At 42.0% G+C, this 19,778-nt stretch overlaps 2 protein-coding genes across 4 annotated transcripts in view; one reads left to right on the forward strand and one right to left on the reverse strand.

The window, feature by feature from the left end:
• RBM6 (RNA binding motif protein 6) overlaps positions 1-15,676 on the reverse strand; it is an 88,380-nt gene extending 72,704 nt beyond the window's left edge. For 2 of the 3 annotated variants that reach the window (XM_061397528.1, XM_061397530.1), the window contains exons 1-2: positions 15,589-15,676; positions 758-868 (exon numbers count right to left, since the gene is read on the reverse strand). In XM_061397528.1, the coding sequence (XP_061253512.1) occupies positions 758-801 (44 nt within the window). In that variant the 5' untranslated portion in view covers positions 802-868; positions 15,589-15,676. Of the gene's footprint in view, positions 1-757; positions 869-15,049; positions 15,138-15,588 lie in introns of those variants that run through there. The other variant, XM_061397529.1, reaches the window with a different exon arrangement.
• Positions 15,198-16,863, forward strand: LOC133235721 (basic proline-rich protein-like). Its single transcript, XM_061397537.1, has 2 exons — positions 15,198-15,699; positions 16,643-16,863. Exons 1-2 carry the CDS (start codon positions 15,198-15,200, stop codon positions 16,759-16,761), a joined length of 621 nt encoding a protein of 206 aa, XP_061253521.1. The 3' UTR covers positions 16,762-16,863.
• Positions 16,864-19,778: the final 2,915 nt, after the last annotated feature.

Below are 19,778 nucleotides of genomic sequence, written 5' to 3' on the forward strand. Positions count from 1 at the left end.
TATCATCATCAGTGTTTATTACACTGGCTATAAAAAATTCACTCCCTATAAATCTATGATATAATTCATTTACAACTATGGTACCACCTTCTCCACTTATCAAATCGATTATATAATTCACTTTATTGAATTATAAATTCAATATTTTATATAATTTTATTGTATATAAAGAATGTAATTCATTCTCCCTACAAATCTATAATATAATTCATTTACAACTATGAATGGTACCACATTCTCTACTTATCTTTGTATCCAGTAACCCCTAAAATTGTAATGCAGCTTAGGAAACTGCATTAAGTAAATAATTTTTCTTCCTCACAACTATTTCTGGTGGCTGAAATACAATGTGTCATAGGAAAGACAGAGCTCTGGATTCTAGACATAAATTACTGCACTTAATGAAACATTCACATTCATTTATAAACACTTACATACATTTTTACTAGCTTTCCTTATTAGTTGCGTATTACTTTGCTAAAAAAGATAAAAAATATTTTTTAAAACTGGGGGATTTTTTGTTAATATTTTAAAAATGCTAATACACAAAATACTTGGCATGCTAGGTATTCACTCTGACGATCACTCTAGAAATGACTAGAAAAATTTTAAGTAGTTTCTATTTTTAAAAATCAGAAAAAAAATTCAAAGCTATTTCTACACAAAGAAAATATCCCTCTTTATAGTAGGCCATAAATGTTATACAGTATCTACACTGTTATAACAGACATTTCGATATTCAAATTTTAAGACTTACCGAAAAGGTCCTGTTCTGTTAGCAGATCGAGAATCCCCCCACATCTCTTTCTATGTCAAGAGGGCCTGATAAGTAGATCCTTTTGCTACCAAACTCTGGTTATAGCAGTACCTGTACAAAACAAACCACAATAAATGAGTATGTGGGTACATGAAGTAAAGACTAAACCAATTTCCTCCTGTTTGACTTATCAGGGACCACATCAGCAAGAATATTTTTAGAAGTCACTTTTATACGTTTATATATTAATTTACAGCAACAAAAACACATTTTAAATTTTTAAAAGGGCACCATCTATCTCTCAAAGTACTAAGAATGCTTCATAAAACATTTATTAAATTTTCCAGCACCCATTCTATATGCTTTTTGGAAACAGCACCTTACCATGTTTATTTACTACCCTCAGTCCACGTGGCTGATCCTACACTATTCAGCCTGGCCAATCAGTAGTCTATTACCACAGCGATTGCTCTGAAGATGAGCACGTAACCTATGACTAAGAAGTCCTCATAAGACCTGCACTCCAGCTACCGAAAGAGGCAAACTTTTTTTTGGTCACACGGCACAGCCTGTGGCATACCAGTTCCTCATCTGAACCCTGGCCCAGGCAGTGAAGAGCCAAGTCCTGATCACTGGACCACCAGGGAATTCCCAAAAGGAGGCAAACTTTTATAACCTTGGATTTGGCAAAGGTCTCTTACCATGACAACAAAAGAAAAAACAGATAAAGTAGACTTGATCAAAACTGAAAACTTTTCTGCATCAGAGTACCCTATCAAGAGAGTGAAAACACAACCCACGTCAGCAAAAATAGCACACTATGAAATTCCAAAGCCTTCTTCCTCCACAGAAACATTAAAAAATAAGCAGTCTGAACCAACTTTGTCCAGCATTTAGAAAAGTCAAAGCTTTACGATGACCAAATGAATGCTCAATGAAGAAAAAGTCATCCTCAAAATAATCAGAAAGTTTTGGGTGATCCCTGACCCACCCCTCTCCCCAGCATGGCAGTGGTTTTTGTCTTGAAGCAGTGGCAGCCCACTTTCCCAGCTTCCTCCCCTAAACCAAAGGGAAAAGTGATTTGTAAATAACTATGTACTTCTGTTCTAGTAATGTTCTGTCCTGTATGGGGGAGAGGCTAAAGGACTGATGCAAGGTACTTTCCTCTGTTTTACCTAACAGAACTCTGGGGGGAAACGTGGCAGGCACTGCTAATAAAACTAAAAAAGCAGACTATAGACTCACAGATAAGGGAGAAGTTGCAGGGAAAATACTGTGAGAAGTTAGACGTTTCCAAGGCAACACATATGTGAAAAAATTTAGAATGTCACAAGCATACTCAGGCAAGACACATGAGTTCACCTGGACTTACAGCCTAGTTTTACTCACCACAGGGCCCCTTCTGCTTATTGCTGTGCTGCATCTACTGGGGGTAGGATCTAGGCAGTGGAGGTAGCAGGCCTTGTCTGCAGGTTCTGATCTTGGTGGTGGTAGTAAATAGGCAAATGAGAGTTTTGACGGTTGAAGTGAAAAGTAACTCCACATGAAGAGTGGTTGAACAGAGGTCATTCTCTGATAGACAACAAGCATCACGTTAAGCTATGGACTACAATCCAGTGACGCCCTTCTCATGGATTCCTTTAACTTTCAGCTTTATAAGCACACTCCCCCAGAACATAAAGGACTCTGGTTTCTTGGAAACCAACCAGTGGGTTTGGGAAAGCCTCCCCATTGTAGGTCAGCAGCCTTTAAGGTTAGAACCATGATGTCAGATGACTCTTTTCGAGCTTCCTCTACCTTTGATTCATGATCAATAAAAAATTCTTGGCAAACACTTTGATTCGAGTCCATCCTGCACAGGTCCAAGAAATCGACCTCTAGCAGCATAATATCAAAACCTGGGGCCATCCCTCTTAAATCATGACCTAAGTTCCAAACGCCAACAAAGCAGAACTGGGGGTCCCATTCCATTAGTTTTAGCTGTGGTCTACAGCAGGCCTGTTTCTGCTTTAAGCACTCTAATTTTTCCAAAGTAAATGCTTTGGGGCAAACAGGACACTCAGCTATAGCATCAAGGGGTCACGACAGGCAGGAATTGGTGGGAGCATCTACCCAACTAAGATCCAACTATGAGTTTTTAAACAGCAGCAACTTTAATGTGCTCTTTTGGAGCTAGAATTAGTGGCTGCTGGAAGCACCCTTGCCCCCTATCCCCTCCAAATTCTCATTTAAAAAAAAAAAATTAAATGTATTCGTTTCAGTTATAGGGCCTTGAAAAGACTGCTCCTCAACTGTGATAGTGGTTTTTCAGGCTTCCTCTCCAGAACCATGCTTTGCCTACCATCATACCACATTCAAAAGTTAAAATTGAAAGTGGATCTACATAAATGTAGAAGCTAAACTATAATGCTTCTAAAAGAAAACATAGGGAATTCCCTGGCAGTCCAATGGTTAAGACTTGGCACTTTCACTGAGGTAGCTAGCCCAAGGTCAATCCCTGATTGAGGAACAAAGATGTTAAAAGCCAAATGGCCCAGCAAAAAAAAAACAACAACAACCACTGAGATGGTATCAGCAAAGACTTCTATAAAGGAACCAGAAAGCATTAATCATAAAGAAAATATAAAAGTTAAAATCTGTTCTTCAAAAGACACTGAAAAATGAATAGGTAAACTACAGAACAGGGAGTAAATATTTGTAACACATGTCTGACAAATGCTCTCTATTATTAGTCATTAAGAAAACAGATTAAAACCACCGATACACACCCACTAGAACAGCTAAAATTAAAAAGACTTCCAAAATCAAATATACAAGGATTTCCAGCAATCAGAACTCATACACTACTCAAAAGACGGCAAAATGGTACAACCAATTTAGAAACTGGTCTGAGAAATACTACTTATGACCCAGCAATTGAACTTCTAAGTATCTGCTTAAGATACACGAAAACAAAAGACCGGTAGAAAAATGTTCACAACAACTTTACTCACAATAGCTTTAAAAAAAAGAGAGAGAACAACCCAAATATTCTTCATTGGGCGATGACATAAATGCTGTTTGGTGTCCGAAAGGGGATCCTCCCTAGGGTAGTGTATTTCACTTAGATATCAAATGAAAAGGTGACTTTTTGGTAAAATGAGAGAAGCATTAGTAAGAAAGCAAAGTGAAAGTCACTCAGTTGTGTCTGACTCTTTTCGACCCCATGGACTATATAGTCCGTGGAATTCTCCAGGCCAGAATATTGGAGTGGGTAGCCTTTCCCTCCTCCAGGGAATATTCCCAACCCAGGAATCAAACCAGGGTCTCCTGCATTGCAGGTGGATTCTTTACCAACTGAGCTACCAGAGAATCCCCCATTAAGGGGAGGTGGAAATGAAGAATCAATAAAAACCTATTTAAAAAAAAATTATTCTTAAAATTGTGAAATACATTTAAGTTTACCATTTTACAGTTAAGAGGAATTAAGTACATTTATGGTGTTTTGCAACTTTTATCCCCATCCATCCAAGCTTTTTTCATCTTGTAAAACCAAAACTCTGTACCCATTAAACAGTAACTCCCCACTTCTCTCTTAACCCAGTCCTTGGCAACCACCATTCCACTTTGTCTATATAGTTTTGACTACTCTAAGTACCTCTTAATTCTAGTGGAATTAAACAGTATTTCTTCTTTCATGACTGGCTTTTCTCACCTGGCATAATGTCTTCAAGGTTCATACATATTATAGCATGTATCAGAATTTCATTTCTTTTTAAGGCTGAATAATAATTCCAGTGTACACATATTATATTTTACCTACTTATCCACTGATATTTGGACTCTCCCATCTTTTGGATAATGTTAACAATGAGCTGCTGCTGCTGCTGCTGCTAAGTCGCTTCAGTCGTGTTCGACTCTGTGCGACCCCATAGACGGCAACCCACCAGGCCCCGCCATCCCTGGGATTCTCCAGGCAAGAACACTGGAGTGGGTTGCCATTTCCTCCTCCAATGCGTGAAAGTGAAGTCGCTCAGTCGTGTCTGACTCTTAGCGACCCCATGGACTGCAGCCTACCAGGCTCCTCCATCCATGGGATTTTCCAGGCAAGAGTACTGGAGTGGGGTGCCATTGCCTTCTCCTAACAATAAGCATGCACATACAAATATCTGAGATCAGTTCTTCTGGAGATATATACACTCACAAGTAGAACTGGTGGATCATATGGCAATTCTAGTTTTAATTTTCAAGGAACCACCATACTGTTTTCCACAGCAGCTACATCATTTTACCTTCCCACCAACAGTGCGCAAATGGTTCTGTTAATTGTGCCCCCCACAGCTTCAAGCCCTAACTCCCAATGTGACTGTATTTGGAGACGTGGCCTTTGAGGAGGTAATTAAGGTTGACAGAGGCCACAAGGGTGGGGCCCCAATTCAACAGGACTGGTGTCAGTGGAAGAGACACCAAAAAATGCATGCACAGGACAGGGAAAAGCTAATGTGAGGACATGGCCAGGAGAGGGCCGTCTGCAAGTCAAGGAGAGAGGCCCCACCAAAACCTAACCCTACTCATGCCCTGATCTTAGACGTCAGTCTCCAAACTGCAGGAAAATAATTTTCCGTTGTTTAAGCCACCTAGTCTGGTATTTTGTTATGGCAACCCTAGCAGAATGATACAAGTTCCAGTTCATCCACATCCTCACCAACACTTACTACTCTGTTTTTTTGTATTTTAGTAACAGCCATTCTGGAGAAGGAAATGGCAACCCACTCCAGTATTCTTGCCTGGAGAATCCCATGGACGGAGGAGCCTGGCGGGTTACAGTCCATGGGGTCACAAAAGTCGGACGCGACTCAACTGAACTGAACTGAACAGCCATTCTAATGGGTGTGAAGTGGTATCTCACTGTGGTTTTGATTTGCATTTCCCTTATCATTAATGATGCTGAGCATCTTTTCACGTACTTATTAGCCATTTTACATCCTCTTTGGGAGAAATGTCTATTCAAGTCCTTTGCCTATTTTTTGATACAGGTTATTCGTTGCTGTTGTTGAGTTTAGGAGTTTTCTACATATTCTAATTATTAATCCCTTACCAGGCATGTGATTTGCAAGTATCTTCTCCCATTTTGTGAGTTGCCTTTTACCTTGTTGACAGTATTCTTTGAACACAGAAGTTTTTAATTTTAATGAAGTCCAATTTGCCTATTTTTCCTTTTGCTAACTGTGCCCTTGGTGTCATATCCTTTAAAAGATCATTATCAAATCCAACATATAAAGCTTTCCCCTTCAGTTTTCTTCTAAGAGTTTTAGAGTTACAGCTCTTACATTCAACAGCAACATCCATTCTTAAGAACAGCATTTGTTGAAGGCAAAGTTCTGCATATTGATTTGTTTAAAAATATACAAGCCCACAATCTTCCTGGAATGTTTTTGTGTACGAAGACTAGTCTGAAGACTCTACCCTTACCTTGTTCTATCACTATCATTTAACTATTATTTTTTTTGAATATTTGGCTGCATCAGGTCTTAGTTGCAGCACAGGCTCAGTTGCTCTGTGGAATGTGGGGTCTTAGTTCCCTGACCAGGAACTGAATCCACGTCCCCGGCAGTGCAAGGCAGATTCAAAACCACTGCTACTGACACAGTAGCAAAGTCCCTTAACTCCTTTTTTGACCTATATTATCACTCTCAGTCAGTTCAGTCGTTCAGTCGCTCAGTCGTGTCCGACTCTTTGCAACCCCATGAATCGCAGCACGCCAGGCCTCCCTGTCCATCACCAACTCCCGGAGTTCACTCAAACTCACGCCCATTGAGTCGGTGATGCCATCCAGCCATCTCATCCTCTGTCGTCCCCTTCTCCTCCTGCCCCCAACCCCTCCCAGCATCGGAGTCTTTTCCAATGAGTCAACTCTTCGCATGAAGTGGCCAAAGGACTGGAGTTTCAGCTTTAGCATCATTCCTTCCAAAGAAATCCCAGGGCTGATCTCCTTCAGAATGGACTGGTTGGATCTCCTTGCAGTCCAAGGGACTCTCAAGAGTCTTCTCCAACACCACAGTTCAAAAGCATCAATTCTTCCGCGCTCAGCTTTCTTCACAGTCCAACTCTCACATCCATACATGACTACTGGAAAAACCATAGTTTTGACTAGACGGACCTTTGTTGGCAAAGTAATGTCTCTACTTTATAATATGCTATCTGCTTTTGTTCATAAGCATACTCCAGTCTCTCTCATATAAAAACACCCCCCCCCAATACAAAACCTTTAAACATCAGTTGACTAAATAAATGAATGTCCACCAAATATGCTAACTAGGCTCTATTACGTTCCCTAGCACTGTTCATGATGCTGTCCCTGGGTGCTATGGACTATACTGAATGTGTGTGTCTCTTCAAAATTCATGTTTAAGTCCTAATCTCTGACTTGATGGTAACTGAAGATAGGGCCTTTAGGAGGTAATTAGGTCATGAGGGTAGAGCCCTTAGGAAAGGGGTTAATGCTCTTCTAAGAAGGAATAAAAGAGAGTGCTCTCTCTCTGTACCATGTGAGGATACAGCAAGAAAGCAGCTGTCTGCAAACCAAAAGGATCTCACCAGGAACCAAACTATCTGGCACCTTAATCTGAAACTGCCCTGTCTCTGGAACTGTGAGAAATAAAGTTGTTATTAAGTCACACAATCTACGGTATTTTGTTTTAGCAGTCCAAGCTAAGACACTGGCCAATCTTGTCCATTCCCAATTTAATCACTATCACTACCATCTCTACGATTATAATTTCCACATCTCCATCACTAGCTTAGACTTTCCCATGAAATCCAAATGTCTGCCAGAAATGGCCACTTGGCCATCCTACAGGGATCTCAAGCTCATGCATAAATTAGACTTCACTACTGTTAGGACATTTAAACACTTCATTAGAGCCACTTTTTCTTATGAAGAGAAATTTTCCAGATTTTAAATATTCTTATATCCTCACCCCTCACATCAGCAAATTACAGTCAGGTTCCTAGTTTAAAAGTGAATTTTATAAGATAGCAAAGTAAGTTTTATAAGATAGCACAGTGTGGCGGTGAAGGGACAGGAGCGCAGTCTCTGGACCTACTGTGCTGGTGGGGTTCACAGCTCGACTGCTGGAAGGGAAATCATGGCTCGGCTACAAGGTACGTCCTTGAGCAAGTGATTTAACTTAATGCCAAATCCGGAATAAAGATAATGTCTACTTCATAGTTATCAGGATAAAATGACAATGCAAATTCACTAGAGCAGTGCCTGACAAATAAATTGCTCAGTAAATGTTAGTACTATTTTAAGAGTTTATTTCAGAAATCATTGGGGCTTAGAATGTTCCCACTGATGCAGACTCATTTGGCTAAATGACTGATATTAAGGTTTGATTTGCCATAGATTTAAATGCAGACATTTTCCATAAATAAAATCATCAGTTCCAAGATTTTGTCAACTATATATTTAAAGCACACATGCAATATATTATGCCAGAAAATACATCCTTTGCAGCCATCTAGACAGAAGTGTTAAGATGTCAACTTATAAATGGACAAAGTGGCAAACAATTTTTTCAAAATTTTAGGAGTGAAAAATTTTTAATCCTTTTAGATGGTTCAAGAGAATTTCAAGACCACTGGCCTAAGTGAATGTGTTTTAAAGTCAGACTGCCTGGGTTTGAATTCAAACTCCGGCTTTTGGGAATTCCCAGATGGCCCAATGGTTAGGACTCTATGCTTCCAATACTGAGACTATAGCTACAATCCCTGGTCAGGTAACTAAGATTCCGCATGCCTCTCAGCACAGTCGAGGGGGGAAAAAAAGGAAGAAAAAATTCCAGCTATGTATCTTTGGTAAGTTATATTTAAATTCTATATGCCTCAATGCTCTCCTCCTACACAACGGGAATAATAGTGGTACCTACTTCATATGATTACTATAAGGAGTAAATGAGATCGTGCATAAGAAGAAGTATATTGATAGCAACATTATTATTATGAATAATAGCCAAACACTGAAAAGAATCCAAATGTCCATCAACAGGCAGATGGATAAACAAATGTGATATACTCCTAAAAGGAAATGCAACATGGAAGAACCTCAAAAAAATTATAAGTAAAAGAAGCCAGATATCCCAATTGTATGAAGTTACATAAAAACATAAAACTACAGAGGCAGAAAGCAGATTAGTGGATGCCAGGACTTGCAGTTAGAGTGGGGAGTGGAGATTAACAACAAACAGAAACTAGGGAATGTTTTGAGGTGTTGGAAACATTCTAAATCTGAATTATGGTGATGACTGCATCAAACTGAACAGCTACAGTCAGTGAATTTTATGATATATAAGTCATGCCTCCAAAAATTTTTTTGAAAAATTTTAAAGCAACAATGTACTAAATATTATTATTACTGCTACTATGCTCAGGTGTTTAAAATCACAGTCACATTAAGCTGGAAAGGACCTTTCTGAGTATGTCTACCTCTATTCTCTGAAACAATAATAAAGGCAAGAATAGTTAAGTACTGACTCTGCCACAGTTATGCATTTTACATGGGTTCTCTCATTTAATAATCACAGGTCCTCCATGGGGTAAATTTTGTTATAATCCCCACTTCACAGACTCCGAAAATGAGACTTAAATAGTTTGAGAGGCTTGTCCCAAAACAATATAACTAATATGAGGAAAAGCAAACTCAAGACCATCTGATTTCAAAGTCCATCCTAAAATTCATATGAAATTTCATAGGTCTCTGAATAGCCTTGAAAAAGAACATAACTGGAGGACACTCACTTCCCAATTTCAAACTTACTATAAATTTACAGTAATCAAAACAGTGTGGTATTGGTGTAAGGACATAAAGAACAATGAACTAGAGATCCCAGAAATAAACTCCCACATACATGGTCAAGTTATTTTCAACAAGGGTCCCAAGACCATTCAAAGGAGAAAAGACAGCCTTTTCAACAACTGCTCATAGGGAAACTGGAAATCCACATGCAAAAGAATGAAGCGCGACCCCTGCCCACCACCATACACAAAAGCTATCCCAAATAGGGTTTAAAGACCTAAACCTAAAATTTAAAACTCTAAAACTCAGAAGAAAACAAACCAGAAGCTTCAGGCATTGGATTTGGCAGTGATCCCTTGGATACGACATCAAAAGCAGAGTCAACAAAAAAAATACACAAACTGGAATTCATCAAAATTAGAAATGTCTATGTTTCAAAGAACACCATTAAGAGAATAAAAAGGCAACTCATGAATGGGAGAAAATATTTGCAAACCACATATCTGATAAGGGATTAATATCCAGAATATACAGAAAACTAAAACTCAACAAAAGACAACCTGATTCAAAAATGAGGAAAGGACTTGAATACACATTTCTTCAAAGACACACAAATGGCCAATAAACACATAAAAAGACTCTCAACATCATTAACAATTAGAGAAATGTAAATCAAAATTACAAGATAACCACTTTATACCCATTAAGATGGCTATTAAAACAAAACCAAATGAACCTAACAGAAGCTAGTGAGGATGTGAAGAGATGTGAACCCTGTGCATTGCTGTCAGGCATGTACAGTGTATGCAGCCACTGTGTAAAGCATACAGCAGTTCCTCAAAAATTTAGGACAGAATTATCACACGATCCAACAATTCCAATTCTTTTGGGTATAAACCCAAAAGAAATGAGAGCAGAGACTTAAGTAGATATGTGCACCCCTCCATGTTCATTGCTGCATTATTTACAACAGCTAAAAGGTGGAAGGTGGAAACAACCCAGTACCTATCAACAGATGAGAAAACCATGTAATATATACACACAATGAAATACCATTCAGCCTCAGAAAGGAATGCAATTCCGATAGATATAACATGGATGAGCCTTGGAGATATCCTGCTAAGTAAAATAAGCCAGTCATGAAAGGACAAATATTGTATAATTTATGGTTCTATGTATATGGGGTACTTCAGTTCAGTCCAGTCGCTCAGTCGTGTCCGACTCTTCGTGACCCCATGAATCGCAGCACGCTAAGCCTCCCTGTTCATCACCATCTCCCAAAGTTCACTCAAACTCATGTCCATCGAGTCAGTGATGCCATCCAGCCATCTCATCCTCTGTCATCCCCTTTTCCTCCTGCCCCCAATCTCTCCCAGCATCAGAGTCTTTTCCAATGAGTCAACTCTTCGCATGAGGTGGCCAAAGTATTGGAGTTTCAGCTTTAGCATCATTCCTTCCAAAGAACATCCAGGACTGATCTCCTTTAGAATGGACTGGTTGGATCTCCTTGCAGTCCAAGGGACTCTCAAGAGTCTTCTCCAACACCACAGTTCAAAAGCATCGATTCTTCGGCACTCAGCTTTCTTCACAGTCCAACTCTCACATCCATACATGACTACTGGAAAAACCATAGCCTTGACTAGACGGACCTTTGTCGGCAAAGTAATGTCTCTGCTTTTAAATGTGCTATCTAGGTTGGTCATAACTTTCCTTCTAAGGAGTAAGCGTCTTTTAATTTCCTGGCTGCAATCACCATCTGCAGTGATTTTGGAGCCCCAAAAATAAAAGTCTGACACTGTTTCCACTGTTTCCCCATCTATTTCCCATGAAGTGATGGGATCAGATGCCATGATCTTAGTTTTCTGAATGTTGAGTTTTAAGCCAACTTTTTCACTCTCCACTTTCATCAAGAGGCTTTTTAGCTCCTCTTCACTTTCTGCCATAAGAGTGGTATCTTCTGCATATCTGAGGTTATTGATATTTCTCCCGGCAATCTTGATTCCAGCTTGTGCTTCTTCCAGCCCAGCGTTTCTCATGATGTACTCTGTATATAGGTTCAATAAGGAGGGTGACAATAAACAGCCTTGATGTACGCCTTTTCCTATTTGGAACCAGTCTGTTGTTCCATGTCCAGTTCTAGCTGTTGCTTCCTGACCTGTATATAGGTTTCTCAAGAGGCAGGTCAGGTGGTCTGGTATTCCCATCTCTTTCAGAATTTTCCACAGTTTATTGTGATCCACACAGTCAAAGGCTTTGGCATAGTCAATAAAGCAGAAACAGATGTTTTTCTGGAACTCTCTTGCTTTTTCCATGATCCACCGGATGTTGGCAATTTGATCTCTGGTTCCTCTGCCTTTCCTAAAACCAGCTTGAACATCTGGAAGTTCACGGTTCACGTATTGCTGAAGCCTGGCTTGGAGAATTTTGAGCATTACTTTACTAGCATGTGAGATGAGTGCAATTGTGCGGTAGTTTGAGCGTTCTTTGGCATTGCCTTTCTTTGGGATTGGAATGAAACTGACCTTTTCCAGTCCTGTGGCCACTGCTGAGTTTTCCAAATTTGCTGGCATATTGAGTGCAGCACTTTCACAGCATCATCTTTCAGGATTTGGAATAGCTCAACTGGAATTCCATCACCTCCACTAGCTTTGTTCATAGTGATGCTTCCTAAGGCCCACTTGACTTCACGTTCCAGGATGTCTGGCTCTAGGTCAGTGATCACACCATCATGATTATCTGCGTCATGAAGATCTTTTTTGTACAGGTCTTCTGTGTATTCTTGCCACCTCTTCTTAATATCTTCTGCTTCTGTTAGGTCCATACCATTTCTGGTCCTTTATCGAGTCCATCTTCGCATGAAATGTTCCCTTGGTATCTCTGATTTTCTTGAAGAGATTTCTAGTCTTTCCCATTCTGTTGTTTTCCTCTAATTCTTTGCATTGATCGCTGAGGAAGGCTTCCTTATCTCTCCTTGCTATTCTTTGGTACTCTGCGTTCAGATGCTTATATCTTTCCTTTTCTCCTTTGCTTTTCGCTTCTTAGGACAGGCAAATTCAGAGAGACGGAAAGTAGGATGGTGGTTGCCAGGGGAAGGGGTGGGGAGAATGAGAAGCTATTGTTTAATGGGCACAGAGGTTCAGTCTGAGAAGACGAAAACATTCTGAAGCTGGATGGTAATGATGGTTGCACAACAATGTGAAGGTACTTAATACCACTGACATGAACATTTTAAAATGGTCAAAATGGCTAAGAAAAAGGGAGGCAGAAGGAAGAGATGGAGGGACTACTTCACACCCATTCAGGTGGTTACTGTACAAAAAAACTCAGAAAGTAACAAGTGTTGGGATGTGGAGAAATCGGACCCCTTGCGTATTACTGGTGGGAACATAAAATGATGCAACTGCTGTGGAATACAGTATGGTGGGTACTCAAAAAGCTATACACAGAATTATCTTATGACCCAATTCTGGGCATATACACAAAGATACTGAAAGCAGGGGCATGAAGAGATATTTGTATACCCATGTTCACAGCAGCATTATTTACAATCGCCAACGGTGGAAACCCAACTGTCCAGCAAGTGAACAGGTAAGTAAAATGTAGCTTATACATAGCAACTGAGTATTGTTCAGCCTTAAAAGGGAATGTAGATGTCAATTACATCTCAATTTTTTTTAATTACAAAAAAAAGGAATGAAGTTTGGATACACACTACAACATGAATGAACCTTAAAAACATTATTTTACCTGAAAAAAGTCAGACATGAAAGGATAATTATTGTATGATTCCACTTACATAGGGTACCCAGAACAGGCAAATTCAGAGAGACAGAATACAGATTAGAGGTTACCAGGAACTAGAGGGAAGGAGTAAGGGAGTTACCTGCTTAATGGTTAGAGTTTCTGTTTAAGGTGATGAAAAAGTTTTAGAAATAGATGTGGTGATGGTTTCATTACATTGTGAATGTAATTCATGCACTGAATTATATGTGAATTTTACATACAGAATTGGCTTAAATGGAAAATTTCATTACAATATATGCAACAAAATATATTTATCACAACTTTGTAAAAAAAAAAAAAAAGTACTGTAATACGTGAAAAAACATCGAATTAGACACCTTAAATGGGTGAAATGTATGGTGTGTGAATTTTATCTCAACAAAACATTTTTTAATTTTTTGGCTGCACCACATGGCATGTGGACTCTCAGTTCCCAGACCAGGGATGGAACCTGCACCCCCTGCACTGGAAGCATAGAGTCCTAACCACTGAACTGCCAGGGAAGTGACAAAAATTTTTTTTAAAGTAACAGTGGCGGCTAACACTCAGTGAACACTTTCCTCACACCAGGCACCGTCCTAAAAGGATTACGTAAACCTCACAACAACCTTCAAAGTGGCTGCATTTCTTAACCTCATTTCACACATGAGAAAACTGAAGTTAGGTAATTTATCCAATGTTGCTCAGTTAATGGAGGAGTCAACAGTTCAAATCCTATCAATTTCTAGAGCTCCTACAGTTCCTACCACAGTGTGATAGGAAGGTTATAAAAGGTACCCAACAGATGCCCCCTAAGTGAGTGAAATGAACAACTACTGTGGAAGTCTAGCAGAAAGTCTATTCTAAGCAAGATGACTCCATGATTTATGATCTTTAAAAATTTCAGAATTTTCCAACAGTTTTTTAATCTTTTACAATTTTGAGTTAGATTATTAACACATTATTTTATGTATTTAAACACTGGCAGAAGACTATAACCCTGCCCATGTATCTTCAATAAGACAGGAGCATTCACTTTGTAACCTCTCCATTGACAATTCTCCTATGAAAGGCTACAAAAAACTAGGCTCCCAAAGGCAACAAAAGTAAACCCAATTCTGGTAACAATTAAATGAAGAGGAATGCTACAGATGTCCAAAAACAGCCTATCCTAAACAGCCTGTTCTATGGGCTAGGTACCTGGTTAGATACTAATTAACCAGGCAAGGTTCAGGTGCAATTTTTGTGTGTTTCACTAAAATGGTAACATACCATTAGACACTGCTTGTCCTACCCTCACTTATCAGTTCTTGAAACCTCTCCCTATAGTCCTCACAAGTCTGCTGATGTTGACATTATTAAACCATTCACAGTGGCGGCACTACTCAACAGGAAGTTGAAAGCTAACAAACCGAGGGCAGGATCCAGAGTTCAGAAAAATGAACCAGGGTGACCGGGAGCATCAGAGTCTACTAAACTCCACCTAGATCCCGCAACTCTGATGTTCACAAGCATACCTGGAATGTGCAAAAAACACAATTACCCTTACAGTTTACCCTACAAAACAAGACCCTTTCCTTTATTAAAAAAAAAAAAAAATGCACGCCCAGAGTTAAGCCCGGTAGCACAAGATCAATTCTAAAGTTAAGAGAAAAACAGACTTACTGATACACCACTAAAAGGAATCTAAAGAGTGCATAATACGAGGAAATAACCCTGTCCTCCCACATTCGCCCAACTGGCACAGGACCCACCAGACCACTCCCCGGGATCCAGGTTCTACAGCCCGGCGCGCTGGACTCCGCGCTCTCGCGCCCTGTTGTCCGGCCGAGCCCACTCCGGTCTGTCCAGGTCTGAGGGCGAAGCTACGTGCTAAGCACAAGAAAAACTCCCTTTCGAGCGATGCCTCACAACTGGATCAGATTCCTGCAAATGCAGGGGGAAAAAAGGAGGAAGAAAGGGTCGCCTGCCTGCAGCCCCTCGGACCAAGAGCACCGAACCGCAACCACGCGCCAGCCACGGACCCCCGGCCGCCCCGAGACGGGACCGGTAATTCCACCGCCAGGCCGGGCCCCGCCCCGGGCCCGCGACCGTTCTGGGGCGTTCCTCCCGTGGGCGGCGCCTCCCTCACCGCCACTTGACTCTCTTCTTCCTGAGGGAGGCCGCGGCCGCCCCGCGACACCGAAGCCGCAGCTTCCAGGCCGCGCGGGCCCGCGACGTCCAGAGCGGCCTGCCAGGCCGGCTCCTTCCCCGCTGGCTCCCGCACGCCCTCTCTACCACCCCAAGCCCTTACCGAGGCAGCGCGGCCTCCGCGGCCCGCTCCTCCTAATCCTTAGCCGCCGCCACCGACCCAGCGCCGCGGAGACCGGAACTTCCTCCGCGCCGGGCCGCTGCCTCCACAAAGGTGCCGCCGCCTTTAGCGCTCGGCCCGCCGGGAGATGGAGTACACAGCGGCGGGTCGCGCCGACTCCACTCCCGGCGTACCCTGCGCGGGGGCCGGGGGCGGGGCGGGGGTGTGTGCTTGCCTGCGGGGGCGGGACGTGAGGGGCACGCTATTGCCCACGTCCAATGGGAGGGTGCGCTTCCTTGCCCCGGTCCGCTGGGCCTGCTGGGGGTTGTGGTTTGGCCCTTAGCCCACGGCCGCTCGTCTTCTTTCGCTCTTCCGAGTATGAGCAAAGCGTGCAGTCTGTGGGTGGCTTGGCTTTCTCGAGATTTGCTCCCTGCCAGAGTGCGGACTGGACCCTGGCCTGCCTAGCTTAAAAAGGACTTACTCTCCGTTAATGTGAAGGAAATCTCCACCTAAGCCTTCCGGGGCAGGAGTTTGTGGCCCACATAAGAGCCTGGCTCCCGACCCTCCCAAAGGATAGAGGAGCAGTAATCACACGGTCGTCCTCTTTTCCTTCTGATGAGTTTTCAAATTAGCCATTCCCAGCTCAAGAATATCACTGGTGGGTAGTAGTACTTTGTCCTTCAAAGAGGTAAACATATGAAGGAACTAATTATTTTTGCCTTATGCCCACTCTCTTTGGGCAGTAATAATTGCAACCCTTCATCACAACTCTGCTCCTGGCCTTGTGCTGACCCTTCATTATCTCATTTAATCTTCAGTGCTATTCACAGATACACTGGTGGGTATCATCTGTCTTAAAGGTTTAGTAGCCCTACCTATAAAGGAAATTCCACTCAGTTTCCACGAGGCCTTGCTAGCTCACGAGCCATAAATCTGGCCGAGAGTGACTTATGCGAGGTCACAGAGGAACAGGAAGGTATCTGCAGATCAACAATCTAGTGGAAAACGGGGCAGCACAACTTTCAGTGTGCAGCTCACGTCCAGAATCTTCTCACAGCTAATGTTCTTCAAATGGCCAGCTCCAAGCTTCCAAGTGGGTTGTACATTGTTGAAATGCTTGCTGATTCCAGCTACCCAGTATCCTCAAACTGTGTCCCCTCAGGGAAGGTAACCTGATTATAGAGCCTGAATTCAACATCATGGAATCAAAGAAGTCTGCTGCAAGAAAAGCCTATAAATTATTCTAAAATAAAGTAATCCTCATCTGTAGAGCAAAGAGATTGTTGGGTTAAGTAGTCCTTAAAGTTACTTTTCCACTTCTCAGGCATCTTGTCTGGAAGTCATTCATTCAAGAACTTCATGAAGCACCTGCTGTGTGCCAGGCACTGGATCAAGTACTGGAGTTACAGGAGCTTGAACAAACCTGATAAACTTTGCTGCTCTGGTGGCGATGGGAGTGGGGGTGGCTATGGAAGAGAGGTGACAAACTAAACAAGATACACAGTCTCTGCTCAAAGGAGTTTGGTTTCTGTAAGGAGGGAGATGGAAAGCTGTTGGGAGGCTCTAAACAGAATAACATCGTGATTTCCAGGTAAATAGGATCCCTCTGGCTTCTGTGTGGAGAATAGGCTGAAGGTGAAAAGGGCAGAAGCAGGCCAGCTGGCTAGGAGACTGCCTGGAAAGATGGAAGAATGTGGGAAGAGCAATTTTGGCAGGAAGAAGAGGAGCTCAGTTTTCGGTAGGTTGTTTTTGATGCCTAGTAGACAAGATTTGGAGTTGGCAATTGGCTACATTTGCCTAGAGTTCAAATTAAAGGTCAGGGTTAGAGCTGCAAATCTGAGAGGTATCAACATATCACTGGTGCTGGTACCTAAAGCCTTGGGCCTGGATGAGATGGCTTTGCAAATGAAGGAGTGAGTTATAGACTAGACTGGAGCACTAAGAGGTTTCAGGGAAGAGGAAGAACACCTACACAGAACTGTGGGTACTTTGCTTCCCAAACTGGGCCATTATTGGTGGATCTCTCCCTTATCACATAGTACTTTGTCCTTCCAAGAGGTAAACATATGAAGGAACTAATTATTTTTACCTTATGCCCACTCTCCTTGGGCAATAATAATTGCAACCCTTTATCACAACTCTGCTCCTGGCCTTGTGCTGACCCTTCATTATCTCATTTAATCTTCACAGTAACCACATGATATCCCCTTTTGTAGTTATGGAAACCAAAGCCCAGAAAGATTAATTTGCTGCAGCTGGAAAGTAGAAGATGGGGGGATTCCAACTCAAGTCAGTCCTACTCCAGGGCTCATGCTGTTGACAACTTTCCCCTTCTCCTTAGGGTGATGATGGAGGGCTTTCAGAGGAAGCATCTGGATTTTTTTTTTTTAAACTTACACTGGCCCATAGTACTTGTAAGGCTGTTTATACTATGCTATGCTATGCTAAGTCACTTCAGTCGTGTCCGACTCTGTGCGACCCCATAGATGGCAGCCCACCAGGCTCCCCCGTCCCTGGGATTCTCCAGGCAAGAACACTGGAGTGGGCTGCCATTTCCTTCTCCAATGCATGAAAGTGAAAAGTGAAAGTGAAGTCACTCAGTCGTGTCCGACTCTTAGCAACCCCATGGATTGCAGCCTAACAGGCTCAGGCTCCTCCGTCCGTGGGATTTTCCAGGCAAGAGTACTAGAGTGGGTATACTACCTAAGACCAAAAAGTGTGAACTGTTTAGAAGAGCTGATCCAGAACAGCGCCCTCACCCAGAATGGGGAGTACAACATCCAGTTGCAGAGGTGGGTTGGCTCACTTTCAGCCCCTAAAATTCTCACACAGATGAGCCCAGCAAAGAGGAAGGCTGCTCTGCTGCCTGTGGTTCATTGCTGCCTTGATCACACTTGGGGCCATGACTCTTCAGCACTGAAAGTAGAGACTTGATCAAATGTTAAAATGAGAGACAGGAACCAGGAAAGATACAGATGATACAAGGACCACAGATGAAATTTTCCAGCAGATTAGGAAAGGCAGTTGCTTTACCAGGAACTGCAAAAGAAATAAAGGCAGGAAGGAAAACCTCTTTGAAATTCCCAGGAAAGGACTGACTATTCTTATTATTAGTTCAGAATACTTCATATTATATAATGTTATATTTGTAGGAGGGGGAAACTGCTGAAGATGCTGAAAGAGTCATTAAAGAATTTGCCCTGAGTCACACCAGCAAGACAGCAACAGGGCTGGAACAGATCCCAGCTTCTGGATACAATCGGGCCTTTTCATTTCAGCTGCAACTTCTTCACAGCACCTCAGGTTCTGAAATGGCCACTCCAGTTATGAAAAAAAAAGAAATCTGTGGAAGAACAGAGGTCTTTTACCTTTGCGCTTCCTCCTGGTGGCTCCGATGGTTAAGAATCTGCCTGCAATGAGGGAAAGCCAGGTTTGATCCCTGGGTCTGGAAGATCCCCTGGAGAGAGGAATGGCAACCCACTCCAGTATTCTTGCCTTGTGAATTCCATGGACAATGGAGACTGGTGGGCTGCAGTCCATAGGGTCACAAAGAGTCAGACATAACTGAGCGAGTAACACTTACAACTAGTCCTCATTACTGCTGCTGTAGAGATGACACACTGGGTCGATGCAAATCATGGGCCTAGACAAAACAGAAAGCTGAGATTTTGAGGAGCCCCTGACCTGGAGGTGCAGGGTAGCTTGGTATTTGTGGCAAAGGCCAAGGCTTAAAATAATGTCATACAGTGCCACAGAGCCATAACAGAATTGACAAGTGCTATTATCCCAAAAGACCTAGATTTATTTCTTTGTAATTCTATCAGCAAAAGTGACATTTAGGATGGGTTGTCCCAATACTCAAATGTAGATCAATAGGTAGATTAAAACAGAGGGTTTTTTTTTTTTTAAGAGAATTATGCTTTTAATATTTATTTGTTTTATTTGACTGTGCCAGGTCTTAGTTGCGGCCCATGGATCTTTGATCTTTGTTGCAGCATGCAGGATCTTTAGTTTCAGCATGTGGGATCTAGTTCCCTAACCAGGGATTGAACCTGGGCCCCCTACATTGGGAGCACAGAATCTTAGCCACTGGACCGCTAGGCAAGTCCATAGAGTGACGTACACTCAAGCGTTAGTTAGAAGCTCATGGGATATATGGTCACTTGCTTGGCTAAGGAGATGCAATACTTCCA

The sequence above is a fragment of the Bos javanicus genome, chromosome 22 (assembly GCF_032452875.1).
Source record: "Bos javanicus breed banteng chromosome 22, ARS-OSU_banteng_1.0, whole genome shotgun sequence".
Classification (NCBI taxonomy): domain Eukaryota; kingdom Metazoa; phylum Chordata; class Mammalia; order Artiodactyla; family Bovidae; genus Bos; species Bos javanicus.